The sequence below is a fragment of the Nilaparvata lugens genome, chromosome 4, assembly GCF_014356525.2.
Source record: "Nilaparvata lugens isolate BPH chromosome 4, ASM1435652v1, whole genome shotgun sequence".
Taxonomy (NCBI): Eukaryota; Metazoa; Arthropoda; class Insecta; order Hemiptera; family Delphacidae; genus Nilaparvata; species Nilaparvata lugens.
Window position 1 is genome coordinate 30,892,621 of NC_052507.1, and position 21,640 is coordinate 30,914,260.

The 21,640-nt window shown below is 35.3% G+C and overlaps 1 protein-coding gene across 1 annotated transcript in view; it reads right to left on the bottom strand.

The window, feature by feature from the left end:
- LOC111051551 (nephrin) overlaps positions 1-21,640 on the bottom strand; it is an 807,626-nt gene that overhangs the window by 377,466 nt on the left and 408,520 nt on the right. Inside the window, exon 2 of the mRNA XM_039427333.1 lies at positions 5,980-6,109. Coding sequence (XP_039283267.1) covers positions 5,980-6,109 — 130 coding nt within the window. The remainder of the gene's footprint in view (positions 1-5,979; positions 6,110-21,640) is intronic.

Here is a 21,640-nt window from a genome sequence, read left to right on the forward strand (position 1 = left end):
ATCTGGATAGCAGCCCTCATTTTATACGAAGCCATAGCGGCCAGCCAGTCTACAGATGGGAATTACTGAGATATTGAATTATTCAAATGCTAATGAATATTAATTATTATTATAAAACGAAAATCCAAAATAAATGCTGTAATTAACCCCGAAGACTTCTGCAACTGCAAATATTGACAACAGGGTAAACAGTGTAATGTTATTTTTCCGTAACATGTGCCCTGCTTGGCCGCAGTCGGTAGAGCAAATATTTTTGAATATAAATGATATTTTTTGTAACTCCTGAAACAAAAATAGCACCAGTTTCTCACCAGCTCTTCTAGGAGCTCAAATAATTCTCTGCTTTCGTTGGCTGCAAACGTCGGCCGCTTTAACAGTTCACAGTTTTTGTGACTGATTTGATAGACTCCACTGATATGGATGCAGGAGAGGTAAAGCAATTCGGAACCATCGTATTTCACTTTTTTAAGTGTCAGTAAACATTAATTGTAACCAGGGGCGAGGCGTGACTTTTTGGCTCAGTCATCTCCAGGAAAATTCAGTTGAAAGTTTCAATGAAAGCTGCACCCCCCTCCACTACTTAAAAGATAATGTTTCATTTTGGACGATTATTTATCGAGCAAGATGACATCTATATAGTATAAGATAAGCTTAGCCTACTATTCAAAATCCTAGAGTTGAAAAGTCTAGAAATTTGCAAAATCTCAAACTCGGAAACTGGCTCTCAATAATTAAAATTTATTTAAAAAATTGAAATGGAATTTTTTACTCTTTATTGATTCATACGACAAGTACATCATCAAAAATGACAGGGAGAGAAAAAAATAAGGTAACCTTGTGCTATTCCTCTCCCAAATTTAGATAAGGTTACACATAGTACGAAATAGGTTAAGTCTTGTTGTTGTTCACTTCAATAATTTTCAGTTCTCAATTATTTTCACAAAGTAGATTTTAAAATTTAGATGCTTTAAAACCAAACATAGAAGAAATAATAAAAATTATCAATAAGAAATTGCAAACAAAATATTATCGTACGGTTTGCAACACTGGCGCGGAACAGTGGAATCGCAGAAAATAGCAATGTCTTTGACCGTTTACTCCACCATCGTTTATGGGCAGAGGGAGAGTGAAGATGTAGAAGAGTGGTGGTAACCAATGCTAAACAGCATTACTGGAATCGCATATTTTTTTGAGAATCACATTGAACGGATGGAACTGATGATGCAGTAGTCTACTTTATTCAAACTCGGCGCGCTCGCAAAAAAACGTTTCTCTTTTGTTTTCTTCACCTTTTCTTTGTATTTATTTTAAATATTTTCAATGTAATAATACATATACATTACATATCAATATTTCTTTCTGTCCAGTCATCGGCGAATCCAGAGATGACCGGACGCCTCGTCTCTGATTGTAACATCAAAGGGGTAATTTAATGATTCCAGGCTTGATATTGTATGAATTTCAGTCTTTACACCAAACAGCTATCATATAATTATAGATATATAGCGATTGAATTTCAGAGGTATCTTACATCTGAGCGATTGAACGGAATCACACATACACAACAGGCTCAATATTCGCATCGGGCTCCAACATGTTTTAATCACATGAGGAATATTATGTTCCTCATAATATTCAATACTTGAAGTTCTTGGAATCAAGTGTTACTCTGGGAAACTACATAGGAATATTCGCATTATCATCCAAATCCATCTTATGCGCGGGAATACCTATTTAACCATTCCGAGGCCACGTGGAACCATTTTGTAATTGTTCGAGAATATTACAATTAGACGCACATAGTGAATTTCTGATAGAGGTGAGCTGTCTTGCAATATTGTCAATTACACTAGTTAGACCTCATACACGGGCTTAGCTTTCCTCTAACGTTTTCTCACTCTCTCTGTCTCATACGGCGACTCTCTCACTCGTGCACCACTCTCTCTATTCATCCTCTATGTTGCCTGCAATGCTCAAGTATTAAACTGGAAGCACAGCTTGTTCGAGAATCAAGATCGGAAAGTCCCGGCTGCTCTCCTTATTGGAAGACTAGACTCGTGCGTACGTGATCTTGTGGACCTTATTGGCCGCCATCTTGATCTCCTCCAATTCCGTTGCAATCAGGTTTTGCCAACTTCACTGTGCTTTGCAAGCCAACATGCGCTAGAGAGGTGTGAGCTACATTTTTCAAGCAACACAACACCATAAGTTATATGAAATTAATTCGATCAATTCATCTTACTATTCCAATTGAATAATATTCCTAAAAATACTACATGCCAATGTTTAATGTATATCCAGATTCACAGAATAAACCTGTCATAATAAACTTCATTCACTCTTATTGTAGGAATAGTGAAAAATTCATAGAATATAAAATTGTCAACAATATTCATTCCATTTGGTTTCATGTGTCCATCAAGAATGAATTGAAATGAGAGTTCTATTCAATAGTCAACTGTTATAGTAATCACTAGTAGGCCTATATTAATATTTTTTATAATCACAACTAGTTTCGAGTACTCATGCCATTTTCAAGTTTCAATACTTATTTTATTTACTTAAGTAGCACTATTAAAATATTCTGTCAGAATATATTCAATGGATTTGATTCTCTCACACGTATGGATAATCATTGTTCCCCATTTAAATGATTTACTATTACAATTTATGAATTGGAATGATAATAGGTTTGAAAATGGCGCTTGTTACTTGATACTGTCTGTTATACTATTTGTTGAGGAATTTATTGTGAGATCATACAATCTTTTCCACCTTGAAATCTTAAAATACTTTTCGGATAAATGATAATTTTCTAGTTATCTTGTTCCTGAGAAATAAGAAATCATTCTTGCTCATGATCACTTGTCAGGTAAAGCCAGTTACACACACATAGATTTTTTGCCGTCCTTATAAATAATTCTACCACATTGAACTGAACTTGACAAAGAATCATCTGTTTGATCTAATAAATTTTATAAGAACTGCAAAAAATCGTACGTCCAAAAATCGATACGTCCAAAAATTAACTGGCTCAAGAGTACCAAGAAAATTAAGTTATCAACAGATGTAGGCCATTTCAAATACGTTCAGATGGATATAATTCAGATGCTATATCAAATAATGCAAACATGCAAAAAATAATTATGTTTCATACTAGTAGTTCTGTGAACAGTAGACCTCACGTAGTATTCTCATCCACAAGTACCTGATTGAAACTATAGAACTTATGGAAATACAGCAATAGATCGGCTTCTCCACACATCTGTGTAAACACTTGTCAGCTGATTTATGATGGATAATTCTATATAGGTTTGAGAGGATCGTATTCAATCAAAAATCTACTTTTCTGTAGCTTCAAAACTATTTATCCAAAAGATATAAATTAAATATTATGTTGTGGGCTATATTAAGCAGCTGAAATCATGTATCGGCTCATAAAGGACAGTCTGTATGATAACTACCAAATAACATCAGCTGTTTTAAATTAATAGAACATGTTTAGGAAGTGCATCAAATTAGTAATCTAGATGACTAAATGATAGGTCACAAAAATTGCATCTTATGCACATTCAATGTCAATTTTCTCTATCCTGAAAAGGTACAAAAGAGCGAGTTAATTTCGTTGTCCAAAGAGAAGGTTCGAAAATAAGTGTTCAAATTTTCAAGCTGATTAATCAAGTTTTTCAAAAATTAATGTAGAACAATAAATTTGGGAGGAAAATAGCACAAGGATTGGCTTATTATTTTATTCACGATTGTTATTGAATCAGTGCCATTTGTAGTGTAAAATAATAATGAAGAACATAGGAAAAAACTAAAAACAACTTTGGCCTTGATTAAAAAGTAAGTATTTGCTAATATTTTGTTCAACGCTCATTGAACAAGTAATAAAAATGAATACAATGATATTTAAAACATTACCAGGTTGTTTTACATCATTTTTCTGCTACTTTTTTATCATTATTTGTTCAATTAGTTGAGTGCTATTGTATCTATTGGAATAAAATGCCTGACTGATAAAATACAATGTTCTGCCCCTTCTAACCAAGGGTCGGCAACCCGCGCTTCATTTCGTACAGCAGAATAGAATAGCACAACACTACAGTCGACTTTTGACTGTGTCTCACTCTAGCGGCCATCCTTTGACTTACGCCGATCAAACGGATATTCTTCTGTTGGTGGTTGTTCACGTTATCAGTGTGCCTCCTTTTTCAACTGTCACGCCCAACCTTCACCACGTCTTTTCAACGTTTCTAAACTTCCGATGACCCATTTTTGTCACGCGCGGAACAAGGTAGACGAAGAAAACCCACGCTTACGTTTACAACAGTTCACATCTGTCCTCTCTTGACATTCCCTGAACAACCTCATCGTCATTCAAGGTAGAGGAAAGTACATTACTCTCAGTACCCTGTGGGACTCCTCTGTTTTCTACTTTCACCTAAAAAACTGTCAAAATACATTCTCTTCACTACTTCTCACTGGGAAACTACTTGATACTTCAGCAAACTTTCTAAAATATTTCGTATACATTACTTACACCAAACAATTGCCACCCACATAGTTTTCGCATTCCAAACTCTTTTACATTTTTAAAAACTCTCTAAAGATGGGTATGACCTGCTAGTATGAATGAAAATATCTGTTATCAGCATTTTAAAAACAAATTGAACTAATAATTTTTTATATATTCGACTTGAAATAATCATAAATATGATAGGATTTTGTTCTTGATAAGAGATTCGTTTTTTTCATTTCAGCACACACACTTGTTATCGTTTGATGTTTTTGTGTTTTAAAACTTGTTTTTCATCTTGTATATTTTGTGTAACTCAATAGAAAAATCAATTCAATTACTGAAAAACTAGATTCGTGAATAATCCACTCAATTGCGTTACTCATCATTTCCATTGGGTCAATAATGTTCAGCTTCTAGATGGTTCCTGCTGAAAAGCACCAAGTAGTACACTCAGTACATTCGGAGGACTGAATCTGTTTCGCACTATGGAGGGATGTAATAGATTGAGCATTGCTGTTCATATGAGAATTTTAAATTGTCACTTTTTGAAGTTTGAACCCTACTACATCACATCATATTTTTCATAAAACTCACTATTGAATCATGTAGCTGTTGATGAATGTAGGTGGTATTCTTGTTCATGTTTCTCTCAGCTCCAACTCTGATGTATTGACAGTTCAAAACCCTTATCAACCTAAAATGCTTTTGAGGTTCGCAACCCCTGATTCTCTCATTACGTTTCAATGCATGAACTATTCAACAGTTGATTAAGTTGAGACTACGAGATTTCATGAATACGGAAATTCTACTCTCAGCGACATATATAATAGAGTTAAAGGCAGGCTGCAACTTAAATAAGACGTAAGAGATACGGATATTCATGTATTTGTGGAGATGCAGCCTACTAAACTCAAAGTTACCCAGTATATGTCAATTATTATAATAACGTCTATCATGAAGTCGACATTCTTGTTCTTGTTGATAGTGCAGTTCAAGGATTTGTTCCTTTACCAAGTGAGTTGTTGAATCACATAGATGAAGTGAAAGCTGACTTGTCACTCTTTTATGTGAGAATATATTATGATGTCATGATAGTTGTTGTGCAATGATTTTTCCAATTCAATACAGGAAATCAACTTCTTGATAATTTGATATTTTTCATTTTTTTCAGTTTGAAATTCCAGTCCATTACATAAATTGCGTTGTGCAGAGAATGCAACATCCAATGAATTGATGAGCTTTCTTTATTTCTTTATACTCTGTCACTCTGTTGGTCTGTCATCATAGACTTTCCCAGTCAATAAATTGGATTCTCTAATATCGAATGGATAGTATTGTGAGTAATATGAAATAGAAGTGTGCATTATATTTCAATAAAATCGGAAACATACACTTTCAAGAGAAACGATCTTGAGCAGATGAGCAATGAGAGTAATGAAGTATTGAAAGGTACATACCTGTATATTGGTTTCTTCTCGTTCTTGTACCAGACAACGAGGAGGATGCTGTCATCCCGGAGTGGCGAAGAAATGTTACATGGAAGCCTAGCCGATCCCCTCACTACTGCTTGTACTTCTAAAAAGGAACCTGCAACAGATAAAAAAAACATTTATTAATAATTATTGAACGAAAGTCCAAATTAAATGCTGTGAATCATGCAATATCTCAGTAATTTCCATCTCTACATAAACAAGACTAAAAATAAATTGGTTCATTTATCATTAGTTGAGTAAGACGTTGGATGATAATATTCAATTATACAGAATTTATCAATGAATTCCAAAATTAGTCATTCATTTCTAGGAGTTGAACAGTACCATTTTTAAGATGAGCAGTGGAACAGAGGAGGAAAAAAACTCATTTTTCCAAAAAAATAGAATCATTGTTATAAACTCATCAAGAACTCATTGTTATAAACTCATCAAGAACTCATTGTTATAAACTCATCAAGAACTCATTGTTATAACCTCATCAAGAACTCATTGTTTCAAAAAATAGAACTCATCATTCTAAACTCATTCAGATAAAATCAGACCAAAAGAATTCATCGAAAAAATGACAATGATGTTGAGAAACTGTTGTTCGTTTGACAAGAGGAATTCGAAGTATTATTATTGGATATTCCATTACTCTCATGGTGAACATGGTAGAACATGTATGATAAGCTTGCATGTTAAGTATACGTAAACACGTAATATGTAATGTCACTTTTGGGAACACATAGAATGTAATGGTTGGTTGTGACATTTTTATGTAAAGCCTTATTTGACCTACATGTGCCCAGCTGGCAGTCTGTCGGTAGAGCATGTGAATTTTGAATATTTTTTATATTTATGCGCCTGCTGATATAAAAATACCATATGGTTCTTACCAGCTCTTCGAGGAGCATATACCAAACATAAATACCTCATTAACACTGCTACAACAGGGGCTTACTGGAATGACGACTGAAATTGAAGGCTTGAAAGAGGCATGCCGCAAACTAAAGGAAGACAACGAACATCTCACGTTACAAGTGGACCGTCTTGAAGGCTTTTCCCGTCGCTCCAACCTCATATTTTTCGGAATAAAAGAGAAACGAGGTGAAAATTGGGACGATAGTGAGGACTTCATCAGACAGATTGTCAACCAGGAAATGCGGATTCATCTGGACGCAAATGACGTTGAACGAGCGCACCGACTGGGCAAACGGCGTAACACTAATCGACCTATCATTGTCAAATTCCTTAACTACAAAAAAAAGATGGAGGTTCTCAGAGCTGGCCCACGACTAAGGGGCTCGCTAATTAGGGTGGAAGAGGACTACACTCACCGAATAAAATGTGTTCGAGAAGAATTGAAATCCTATATGTTCACGGCTCGAAAGGAAGGTCATTTTGCGGAGATGCGCTATAACCAACTTGTAGTAAACGGTCGTAGTTATAAGCTAGAGGATTTGAAAAAATCAACATCAACTTCAAGTCATAATTCGCCCAGAATAGAGCTAGAAAAAACTACAACAAATGTCGATTTTCACTCACCACCAAAGGCTGTTCAATCAGAAGATTGTAGGGCAGCCGTGCAAGAACAACAGCCGGAGAGTCCAACACAGCAGCTGGAGGAAACAGAGGGGCAGTCAGGGCAGCAGCGACCGCAGCCACAACAAAAAAACAGACTTGAAAGCGTGAAGCGACTTGTGAATGAATGGAATCGCGCAAGTAGCGGCGGTCCGATCGACTATGGTGCTATTCAACGCGAGGAGAGTGTGTTCACGAAGGCAACCGCATCAGGCAGAAAAAAGGCAGGCAGAAACCAATTCAAGAAAGGTGACATACGCGGCTGGATGGCTGAAGGTGCGATGACCAGGAGTAGGACCAGAGATAAACGTTCAAATAGTAACACGATATAGGATGAGGCTCAGGCAGATAAAAATCAATATAACTGTTTATCGCATGCGCGAGGAGGTGAGTTAAACCAAAACCAAACTTTAAATTTCAAGAACTCTAGTCGGATTGATAAGGGGGCAATAGGATTAAGTGCAACTGGACTAAGTCATAGTGATAAGTCTTTTAAAATAATGTTTTGGAATTGCCAGGGTATATCTAACTATTTTAATCTAGATTCAGATCAAAAAGATTCACTGCACCAATTCTCAATAGTTTGTATGTGTGAGACATGGATGCAGTGTGAGGGTGACTCTTTAAGTATTAACGGATTCAAATGTTTATCAGAGAAAGCAGTTAGAACAGCTGATAGAGGAAGAGCTAGTGGTGGTTTATTAATGTTAATAAAAGATGAATTGATAGTAGATGTAATGGAATCCAAAAAGGAATTGATATTTGCTAGCGTTAAGGTAAACAGAGAGAAATTTTTATTATTGCAGTTATATTTCACACCAGATAAAATAAAAGAATGTCTCGATTCTCTTTCTAAATTATTTGAAAAGTGGGAGGCGTTGTTGATAAATAGCAAAGTCATAGTGGGAGGTGATTTCAATGTAAGAGTGGGAGAACTAAACAACGACGTTTCTTATCCTATCTCCGGTTCCTCTTTATCAACAGAGAGAGAGTCTTGCGACAAACTTTTAGGCAGACACAGCCGTAGACTAGTTGAGATAATGGAGAGTAATATGTTCACCCTGATTAACGGTAGATCGGTCAGCGACAGTCCAGCAAAGTACACGTTCCATAACAGTAGAGGTAGTAGTGTAATCGATCTGATATGGGTTAACAGAAACATGATTGGATACATTGGGGATATGTGGGTGTCAGACTTTGTTCTTACTTCCGACCACCTTCCAATAGTTTTAGATTTACCTCCTTATCAGGCGCATGATGGGCCAATAGAGGGATTAGAGAAAAAGTTTATAATATGGCGTGAAAACAAAAAAGTAGATTTCCACAATAATATAATAGCACTGTACAACCCGTTAGATTGGAAAGAATTAAATGTAGGCTTTATTCTCGATATAATAACACATACAATATACTCAGCAGCTGAGAGTAGTAATATGATAAGAACAAATAATAGTCACTTTCAGTTCAAGAACAAAGTATGGTATGATATGCAATGTAACAAGAGTAAAAGAAAATTGCGTGCCCTATATAGAAGAACGAAAAACATAACTTTCAGGCTAGTCTCTTAGAAGAATATCTACTGAGGAAAAGAGAACACAAAGATTTGTTAAACCATAAGAAAACCCAATATTACGACGAATTAAAAAGAAAACTCACTGAAGTGAAAAGTAGCAAGGATTTCTGGGAAGCAGCAAAAATTTTCAGGGGGAAACAACATAATGATAATAAAATTTCCTTGGAACGTTGGGTTGAATTCCTAACAACAAAATATCGAATTGATAGGAATGATTCTTTAGAGAACGTAAGTCACCTATTTCAAGACGCCCTTCACCCCTTTCTTGATAGAGAATTCGATAAATGCGAATTTATGAGAGCACTTAAGATGGCAAAGAATAGAAAAGCTCCAGGAAATGATGGAATAGGTTATGAATTATACAAGGCCCTACCCACGGTTTGGATAGATACTCTGTTGATGTTCTACAATAGAATTTTCTGTGATGAGATCATTCCTTCTGAATGGACAAAAGTTAAAATGTTCTCCCTGTACAAAAAAGGAGATAGACTGAACCCGAAGAATTATAGAAGCTTAGCGTTGATCAATAGTACTTTGAAACTATTCACGGGTATGTTAGAGCGGAGATTGACATTATGGGCGGAGAGTGGAAATGTTCTCCCCGAGTGCCAGAATGGATTTCGCAGAAGTCGCGCTTGCTCATTTTCACCCTTCAATCACTCCGTGATTATTACTCATATACTGCCAGGTGCATGTAAGCAACAAGAAGCTATATGCTTTATATGTTGATTTTGCTTCTGCGTTTGATTCTGTACCCCATTCGCTTCTGTGGTATGAGTTAGGAAAGCTGGGGGTCAGTTCAAAGCTATTGAGAATATTAAGTGGTATTTACACTTCGGCCGCGACCATCATAGACAAGGGCAGTGAACAATACGAGCCAATATCGGTCACAAAAGGCATTTTGCAGGGGGATTCTGTCAGTCCGCTTCTCTTTTCTCTCTATTTACATGACATTGATGATTTTTTCAGGAAAAAAAATTTAAATGGGATTAGAATGAGTGAAAGGGATGACATTCTCATGCTGCTCTTTGCAGACGATATAGTTATTTTGGCTGATTGCGAATCTGATTTGAGAAATAAACTGAAATGTCTTGCAGAATATTGCGAGTACAAAAAGCTCTCAGTCAATATAGATAAAACAAAAATAGTGCCTTTCCACAAAAGAGGATTAAAGAGAAATTTATCATTCTGGCTAGGAGAAAGTAAAATAGAAATAGTCAAGCAGTACAATTACTTGGGAGTTATTTTCAGTAAAGATGGAAAGTTTCGGCAGCATAGCAGATCACTGAATCTAAAGATCAAATCAACTGGAGAATCAGTGATGAATATTCTCAGAAAAGCTAAGTCAAATGTATGGGATAGTAAGATGAAGCTTTACGATTCTGTCGTTCTACCCGCTTTGATGTACGGCTCGGAAGTATGGGGGTTCCACAACCTTGAAGTATTAGAGAGGGCTCAATTACAATTCTTAAAAAAGCTATTCTTTTTGAGCCAATGCACGCCGAGTTGGGGAGTACGTTTAGAGACAAATAGAATCAAACTAAACTTTGATGTACTTTGTAGAGGCCTGAAATTTCTTAGAAGAGTGCTGTCCATGCCTAACAATAATAATGCCCTTCTATTTGTTTAAAGACACTGGCAAGCTTGGCAGTAGATGAGTCGACGGAGGCAGCTAATAAATCGGATAACTGGTTGGTTCAGATGAAAAGACATATAGCTTTGTCCGGGTATCAGTTTGAAATAGCGAATGAGCTTTCTCTTGATGGGATAATTTTTGACTCTCTGACAGATATTTTGGAGGGGTATGCAGGAGTTCTATTCCTCGAAGATCAAAGATTGGCGTTAGATTCAGCAACCTGTCCCCTTTATAGAAAAATAAATCCTCTTTTAAATCTAGGAGAGCAGCTCAGGATGAATATACCATTTGCAAAAACTAGAATTCTTACCCAGCTGCGACTAGCATCAGACAAGGGAATATACCTGTTTAAGAATAGAGGAGTTTGGATTAACTCTACTAGAAACTGCCCTATTTGTAATTACGGGGAATTAGAAACTCTAGAACATTTTTTGTTGCGCTGCCCCATGTATAGAGGATGTAGAATACAATTTCTGGATATATATTGTCGAAATATAGTGAATAATGAGGACAGGTTAATGGTATTACTGTCAAATCTGACGGAGGAAAAAATAAACAGAGTTTTCATCTATGTGGTTAAAGCATTAGAAATAAGACAAATGATATGTGATCTTGTTTGAGAGTGATCAGAAGCTATTTATTCCTCATATGAAATATTGTAACCTTTACCATCAAAATTGTGTAATATTGTTGTTTATTGTATATTGTTATGTAGAGAGTTTATTTTTTACTATGTTTGTTGGCTCAACTCTATTTGTATGATTAATGTGAACAAATAAATTGATTATTATTATTATTATTATTATTACCATTCAATGAAACGTATAATTACATATGAAATCAACGTGCAAGAATAAAATATGAAACAATAAAAGCAAAAACAATATGAGAAAACATGTAAGAAAAAAATCACGGATGGCTCAATTAAAACTCTTGTTCTGCTTAATAGCATCAACTAATAATCTCCATGATTTTCCTATCAGCATATATTAAAGATTTCTATAGCTCAATCATTCGACTCGCTTCTGCTTATCGAATAAGAATTTCATAATTTAATATTCCAATGATTAGAGATTTTAAATATTAATTCTCAGGGTATGGGTTCGGCTGTCAGTGAAATTTAGATAAATAACTTATCTTATGAACTTTGAGCTACTACAATTCTTATTATCTAATAATACTGATATTTAATTACATTTACTGAGTATATTCAATACTTTGAATAGCGATATATGTAATTTAATATTTAATTCTCATCAGTGTTCTTGATAAGACTTTTTCCCTATTCATAACTACTTGCGCAATTATGTTTAAATCGAGCTTGATTTTTAAGTAAAACCTTTCACGAGCTAGCTTCATGAAATTTCTATTAATTCGTTGCACTGAGTGCCCTCTCAATAAATTATATTTCTGTAACTCACGTGCGTAGATTTTTCACAAATTTAAAGATGTGGCATGAATCAGCCTCGTGTGTCCTATGCCTTTTCTGGTGGGCTGCTGTCGTCCTCTCCAATGAGGATATTCAATTTAATAGCTCATGTCATAGAGCGACTTTACTTTACTTATTACTTATTAGGAATTTTTTAAGATTTAAACTTTGGCAATGAAAAAAATTAATTCTTTCAAGGGAATCAGTCTATTGCTCTCATGTTGGTTGGCGTCTTGGTCGGTCTCTGGCAAGCAAGTGGGCAGTTGATCTTCCCTTATTCTTTTTCGACGATACTTCTGATTCTAAATTCGCATAAAATTTGAATATCTTCTCCCATTGGTGGATTTCAATAAATCCGCGATGACACAATTTAGTATTGTCAAATAGTCCGCAGTACATGGGCATATTAAGAGGTTATAAATAAATATTTTCACACTTAAATTTCAATTTATGCTAGATAAAGGTTTACATGTATTCTACAATAATTATAAATTTTTATAGTTTCAAAAAAGACCACGTGGAGACTTCAATTTAATTATATTCTAGTGCCTAACAAATACTGAGCTCTGATTGGTATATCATCCGATTTTTGTACAAAAGTGCTACTGTGTTAGTGCACCTAGAAAAATTAGATCTCACTTCCCTTTCATTTTTATTATGTTTTCATGATTTTTATTTGCTCACATAGATATAATAGATATTTATATTTGCTTTTTTAAACGTTTATGTCCTTTATTTTGCATGCTATAAGTTACAAAACCCTTTTGTCCTTGTCTCAACGAATGCTACCTACTTGCAATTATTTTGCTAGAGAGTATCTGATTGGATTGCAGATGTTCAGCTTGGCCGTTATTGATATAGCCGACAAGCATTATTTACAAAGGACCTAACCTCAAGGAAATACAATATCATTATTTTATCAAATTATTGAAAAATGATTTCCATTTTAAATTGTTATCAATAATCTTAGCCTTCCTAGTCATTATCGTCTTATCTTTATCGTCGACTGATAGTACCATTGGTGACAAATATTTTTGTTTTTCTGACTGAGACCTAACAATCCATTCCAATTAATGAAATTTTCATTGGTACCAAAATGTACCGTTGGAATACACATACACATTTCATCATCGGCGAGAGATTTCTAACATGGAATGAAAACCAATAATAATAAATAAACTAATGGACAATTACAAATAATTACAATAATTTATAAAAATAATTCAACCTTGAATAGAGCAGCAATGGAAAAATTAACAATAAGAAATGAAGGTACAAAAACGTAACCTCAAATAATTTTGCTCGAAGTGTTTCGCTGTGATCACAGCTGTGATGACACAAGAATGTAAAAATACTGTGCAAGGCATGCATGTTGTACCGTTAGTGGCCAGCCTTAAACTGTGTTCATATTTCGAAAATACACTTTTATCATGGCAATATATCCGTGCATGTTTATGAAACCAATTTCTATCGATGTAACATACAATGAAAAGAAGAAGAATAGAAAAGAAGTAACAAAATTATTCGCATACCCATATTCCTTTCCTTGTACCCTGAATCCTGCACTCAAACAATAGTTCCATTCCAATATAAATATAGTTATCAATTATTCAAAAACTTATATTCTTCCATTGTACATGAATATCCACCATTATCATAGCTCATTCAAACTACCCTTGCTGAGCACATGACTTCCTTAGCCAACGTGGCAACAACAGATATAACAATTCGTCTATCACAACGATTCAGTATTGGGAGAAGCGCATTGCAGGAAGATGTGTTCGAGTTGAGACATCAACAAGTCCTTACTCTGAGAGGATTCGATCAGAAGCGAAGAAGAGGGAATAGAAGCTGAGAAGGAAGAGGACAGCTGATGGAAAGATGGCACAGAAAATTGTATTGGGACGGGAATATCAGTGAGGGAAGTGAGAGAACAAGGAGATTAATAAAGCGACTAGAAAGAAGAAACGAGCAAAGAGGGAATGCGGAGGAGAAAGATGATGAAATGATGAGAAGGTCGGAACCATTGAAAATAGAGTCGATCTAGAAAGCAATAATGGAGATAAACTTCGAGAACAAGCGATCAGAGAAGGAAGATGGACAGAAGCTGAGAAAAAGTGATCAGAATAGGTGGAATAGAATAAGGGAAGGAGACAAGAGTCGCGCTGTAAATATCTGTGGCACGCTAGTTTGACGACGGTGATGGCGTTCGCTTACCTCGAGGCGATAATCTGCATATTTGATATGTACTTTGCATGCAGACTGATAACAGGCAACGTTCTCGCGAATTTCAATTGGTAGCGCCACGCTTGAAGCGCCACCCTGTCTCACTACCCCTCCTCACACTTAAACGGTGATGGTTTGGGTTTCTAACCCCCCCCTCCACAACTGAACCGTGATGAAACAATACCTCACGTAGTACACGTAACACACAACACATAGCCTACACAGCCTGCATGACATTGAATTCCTACCAGGATTCCAGATTGACACATCATTAACAGAGCAAACCCGCCTCAAAGTAGGCCTCCCTTCAACCCATCCCCCTGCAATGCATCTAAGGCCAACGGACAACCGACATGGACCCATTTCAGAGCAGTGTATCTCATTCAGACTCTCTCAGAATACCTACGCTCACACTTGAAATCTTTATTCCTATACCATGATATGGTGTATTCCTCTTACATTCCGAATCATTTTTGAAGCCTAGTATTTCATCAAATTTTGTTGCATTGCCTGGATATAATCTTTTCCGGAATGATAGATTAAATAATGCTTGTGGGGGTGTAGCAATTTATGTGGAAGATGGTATCAAAACAAAAGTTTTAATCACATCTAAACAAGAGTATTGTTCCAGACCAGAGTTTATGCTACTTGTATTATCCTTATCTAGTACTGATAAATTACTCGTTGGTATCTGTTATCGCCCACCAAAAATAGGTAATTTCACAGATTTCGAAAATGCCTTGCTTCCTCTTATGCCTTGTTATAACCGTATACTAGTTATGGGGGATATGAACACCGACTTGAACATGACAAATCGTAACTATGACTACTTTCAACTGACTAAAATTTTCCAATGCCTAAACATGACTATTTTACCTCTCGATCCAACTCATCATACTAATGAATCAGACACACTCATTGACCTTCTCATTGTTAGTGATCCCAATGAGGTTGTTCAAGCAAGCCAAATCTCAGTCCCAGCTATTTCTAATCACTCATAGAGACTTAATTATCACTTATAGAGACTTCAAAAACTTTGATGAAGCCGCCTTCCTGACTGATGTGGCTCAGACTCCATGGCATCAAATTGAAGCATTACCCTCAGTTGATGACATGGTCAAGACTTTCGAGAATTGGACTTTGACTTTGTATGACAAACATGCACCTTATGTGACAAGGAGGATTAATAGAAAACGACGAGTACCGTGGATGACTGAAGACATACTTAAGATGATGGGACGTAGAGACAAAGCACATAGAAAATTTAAAAAGACATTTGACTTGGACAGTCTGTTAGAGTATAGGATCCTTAGAAATAGGGTTAAACAGGAATTACGGAACTCAAAGATTAGGTACTTGAATTCGTTTATGACAAACAATAGACACGACTCTAAATCACTTTGGCAGGGGATAAAAGAATTCGGGCTTAGCAAACAGAAATCGAATCCACAAATTGACTTACCATTGAATAATATAAATGACCATTTCATTTCACACTCTAACCAACGCGACGAAATTGTCATTGCTAATCATATTGATGATCTTGAAGAGCAGGTTACAAACTTAGATTTACCAATCACTGATCAATTTCATTACCATCCAATCTCAGAAGAAGACACTTTTAGAGGAATTAAACGTATTCATAGTAATGCTACGGGTGTAGACAAAATTCCTATTAAATTTATCAAGAAGATTTTATTTGCTGTTTTACCAACCATTACATACATTTTCAACAAGTCACTTGAAGAAGGCATTTTCCCTGAAAACTGGAAGTTTGCTCTGGTTCGCCCTCTAAATAAAGTTCCATCACCCAATAAAGTTGAGGATTTTAGACCAATCAGTATTTTACCTGCATTGTCCAAAGTGCTAGAGAGACTCATTCATGCTCAAGTTGTAAAATTTCTAGACAACAATAGTAAGCTTCATAACTTTCAATCAGGCTTTAGAAAATTCCATTCAACTGAGACAGCTCTGCTTCGTGTCACTGATGATATAAGGTTAGCTATGAACCAAAGAAAATGCACCATCCTCACCCTATTCGATTTTTCTAAAGCATTCGATACTGTTGATCATACAGTCCTTCTGAATAAGTTGGCTATTCTTGGTTTCAGTCACAACTCGTTAGTTTGGTTTAAATCCTATCTATTAGGTAGGAAACAATGTGTATCTGTCAGTGACAAAAAGTCAACTTGGAAAAACGTTTTGCATGGAGTACCACAAGGTTCAATTTTAGGCCTTCTCCTCTTCACTTTGTATGCTAATGACCTTTCTTCCATTATCAAATTCTTCAGTTTCCATACTTATGCAGACGACCTTCAAATCTATTTAAGCTGTCCCATAACAAAAATTAATGAAACAGTTGGAATAATGAATCAGGATATCAATTCGATAGTGGAATGGACAAAGAAAAATGGCCTTAAGCTTAATCCCATCAAAACACAACCCATTATAATTGGACATTCTCGTCTTATAAACAATATTGACCTTGAATCGATTCACAAAATTAGTGTAGACGGTAATGACATTCCTTACTGTAGCTTAGTTAAAAATTTAGGCATTATTATGAATAATACTGTTGACTGGTCAGAACAAGTGAACAAAACTTGTAAAAAGGTATTCTCAGCCATGCATGCATTAAAGAAAATGCACGATATCCTCCCTAGAAACATTAAATTATTATTGGTTCAATCTCTCATCTTCCCACATTCAATGTATTGTAATTCTGTTCTTAACGATATGCAAGTCACTCTGAATGATAAACTACAGCGTTGCCAAAATTATTGTCTACGTTTCGTCTACTCTCTCCAACGCCATGATCATATCACCCCAGCCCACATTGCTAGTTCAACATTAAAGCTTCCCGATCAGAGGCTTTTCCGAATAGTCAAGCTTGTTAGAGATATCTTGAAATACGGTAATCCGAACTATTTTAAAAATGATTTCAAATTTGTCTCTGAAGGTAGGAGGATAGATGCTTCACATACTAGAACCGGAGAAAGTACTTTAAGGATACCCAATCATCGAACTACTTTTTTCACAAAATCCTTCTTAGTCAGTGCCTGTCGTGCATGGAATACACTTCCTGTTTCTATCAAGTCTATCGAGAGCCGAACGAGCTTCATCCTGACTTTAAAAAAACATATTTTGGAACAAATGACTGAAACTGTCCGGCATATATATATTATATAAACTCATGTTATTTCAATTATCCACTGCATACTGCAGTATATTACTGAAAGTTGATAACCCTGATCTACTTTCAGCCTACTTCATTTTATTAATCAATTATTTGATCTTATCTACCTATATAATTATTTTACTTTATCAATTTTCTGTTTTTTTCTCTTCAATATTCATATTGATTAAAACTTTTACAATATTTCCATTAATAAATGAATCCTCTGTTTAAATAACGAAATTAATGTTTTGGTAGAGAGTTAGTGGGGAGGATATTTTTAATATCCTTTCCGAAGAATGGACATTGATATGTCCAAAGCTCCGCCAATTTATTTAGATGCATAACAATATGATTATTATCTATAGTTATTATATTACAAATTGCTTTTTCATATCATATACAGTTCAATAATTATTTTCTTAGTCTATATTATGTAAATTCATCTATAATTTTGCTGTATTGTAAGCTATTGTGTATAAGTGTATAAGCCAGTATATATTGTAATCTACATAAATAAAGTACTCAATCAATCAATCAATCAATAAATCAATTTCCAAATGCAATACGATTTTTATCCCTATTTCTGACTGATTTCACAGCACAATTATATTATCTACTTCCCATGTACACCAGCAAAGCTCAATGTTGGCCTTACAGATTGAGTGAGTGAGAAAGCGTCCATATAAGAGAATATTGTTATGGAGCTAACGTTGATTGACATAGGTGATGAGTTAAGTAATTAGAGGTGCTCACAAGGAGGACGAAAACACAGACTGCATCATTGATATTTCCATTAAGGAAGGGGATTGAAAAAGAGGTCAGCAGTGTTCAAAATACCTCTTTTGCGCGGGTTGTGCCAGTAAAATTTGTAAATGGAAATTCACTTTTTGCAGGATATTTATGTTAAGAACAAAATAGCAGATTTAAGCATTCTTCGAGAATATTATTATCCTTATAATGATGCGCTAGATCTTGTCGAAAGGTATGTTATATACTGCTAAATTGAGATGATATAATGAATAGGCATTGAAACTTTCACTATTGCATCCTATCCCATTCTACTAATTCTACGATCCCACTATGCTATCCTCTTTTCATACATTCATAGTTCAAGTGGAAATTCTCTTCTATCAAAACACTTGAATTTTTTTCTCACTTCTTCAAAAGAATTCTATCTTTTCCTTCATGTTTAATCTTTTTCACCTCCTCGAATATTTCACTCGTCATTTCTTCTTCATCCGTCCTCAGGATACAGCTGTTACTCCTTTCAAGTATTTTCATATCATGAATCTTCTTCATTTTCATCGTATTTTAACGTTTGCATTATGAATAATTTTCATACTGTTTCATCAATCAGTGGTTTATAAATGCACTGATATCTATTTCTCCAATTTTCAATATTTTCATGATCATGAATCTCCCCCATCACGATCTTATTCTCTTATAAAATTGTTCTTTTTCGTCACTTCACTCTAGCATCCTTCCTAATAATCAACTATATCATTCATTTCTACTCCCTTCGTCCCGAAATTCTCTCTCCCTCACTCATTGCCGCATCGCACTCGCTCATTCTGTATACTTCCCATTTATTTCTATATCTTCTTTTTCCTTCAACCCTTATTTCTGTTCCACAATCAGTGAACAAAGCAGATTGCAGGATACTTTAGCTCTGTTTGTCTCTATCTCGCACATAAACAAGCGCATTGCTGCTTCTGCTCTGCAATAGTCTAGTCTCGGTAAAGGTAGGCAACCAGAGCATGCAGGCAGGCATGCCAAGCTCAACTACAAAGTGAACTTTACCCTACTTGTAAACATGAACGACGGCCGAATCAAATCCAGCCGATAATGCTCTCTGTAAGCGACACAGTCATTTCGCCAAATGCTTGTAACTGCTACATCCACCAAATTTCAATTTTACATTTCTAGCCAACTTGCAATCCAAATCATTGTATAAACTACCTATATCAACACATATAACACATATACCATATATATATACTAACAGGTAATATGTTTATATAATGTAGACATAGAGATGAAATATACATAGTTGAAATGACAGTGATTGATAAGGTTGCTGTCATTGAGGATGACGTTCAGCTTCATGTTATGTTGGAGATCAATCACGGCTAGATTAGTCTAACGAGGATGCAATAGTTGTTTCATGATTAAAACTCGAGTTCTAAGAATAGACTTGAAACAACAGAAGCATATAAATATCAAATATAGAATTCAATTGCATTTATTTATTTGCCAAGAACAAAATACAAAATAATTATTTAAAATTGAATCACAAAATTGGTAACCAATGAAATAATAGATTTTATTGTAATTTTAAATATTATGCTGCTTGTGATGTGATACTGCTTTTGATGATGACAAGTGGAAAGCTTCATGTTTGGAAGCGTAGATGCCGTAATATTTATAACATCATGAGTTCCTGGTATGGCAAATCTCATCTTGTTTTGAAATATTTGTGGATTTTTTTTCAATTTTATTATTACTTTGTAAGAATTATAGCTTGTCACTTGCCAATTGCCAATTATATATTTTATCATATATATTATGATTATATTGTTCTATACAATAAACGAAAAACGAAATGAAAATGAAATTTCTTGTTGAGGTGAAAAAATTTGAATCCATTCCAGAAATTGTCTATGATAATGAATATTCTCAATTTTGTTCCATTCTATTATTATTATTCGATATTCATACTCCAATGTTTACTTACTCAGTCACTATACTTCACTGTTCAATAAAGTTAGAGCTATCGTGTATAGAGGTATTCACCGTGTATAGTTTCGATTCAACTCAAAGAGTATCTAAACAACGTTTATTAGTTGGTCGAACTGGAATCATTTTCTGTCAAGAAGCACCATCCAGCCCCATACATAGCACCTAAAGTAGAGCGTGCACTATGAGTCGGTGGAGCGGCGCGACGCGGCGCGGAGAATGTCCGACCTGGAATTTAATACATGTGATCATGTGTACATCCGTGCACTGGGAGCGCGGCACGGAGCTCGAAACGTTTCTGTACTTTTCGGAGTCGGAACCGCGTCGCGCCGCGCTCCTGGTGCAAGGAAGTCAGGTCGGAAAAATTCCGCACTTAGATAACTTCGTGAGGGCTCGGCTGTTTCCGAGCTCTGCTTTTTTCGAACATGGCCAGGCTACAGTAACTTTATAACCATAATTATTGTTGTTAATGTTTCGTTGTATATTGCTTTTTCTCATTGTATTTTTGTGTGTTGTGAATAAATTGAATTAATAAAAAGTTACTGGTTATTGAACGAGCGTTATCGAGTTCTCACTTTTGACTTACTGGAGGTAAAAGTCGTTGTCCGTCTGTTTGTATGTTCTACAATAACTTCAGAAAGGATTGATCAATCAGCATCAAATTTCCAACACGTATTATTCGGACAGGACAAGTTCGTTGGACAACAAAATTGACACTCTCCTTCGTCCTTCTTCAGGATATGAAAATAACATTGAAAGTGCATAAAAGAAAATTGATTTATCATTGAATCATCTGAAGAATTTATTGCATACAATAAAATAATTATACTACAGTTTTCCATTCATTCATCCATAACATCGGCTGAGGCAATTTAAGAGCCATTACACGCTCTGACACATGATTGCAGCTGATTAATATACAACACAGTCCACAACTTTTACATCTACAAAATGATATGGCTTGATATATCAATGTGCGGTTTCTGTCATTTGTTTTCTTCTGAAACCCTGTATCGAAAAAAAATTATAATTAATTTGGATTAATATAAGCATATTTGGGATGTTCAAGCGACAGAGTAAGTTAATATTTGAAGAGTAATTTTTCATATCTTATAGGATTCCCAATAAAACCCACTGTTGAATTATTCTTGTAAGAGAAGTATTCAGCTGTTTTCAGAATTTTCATCTACTCTGTATTATTAAGCTGCCCACCGACCTAGTGCACGCGCAGCTTAATAGGTACGCCTTACACCTTATACATTATATGAACCGTAATGTGAATGT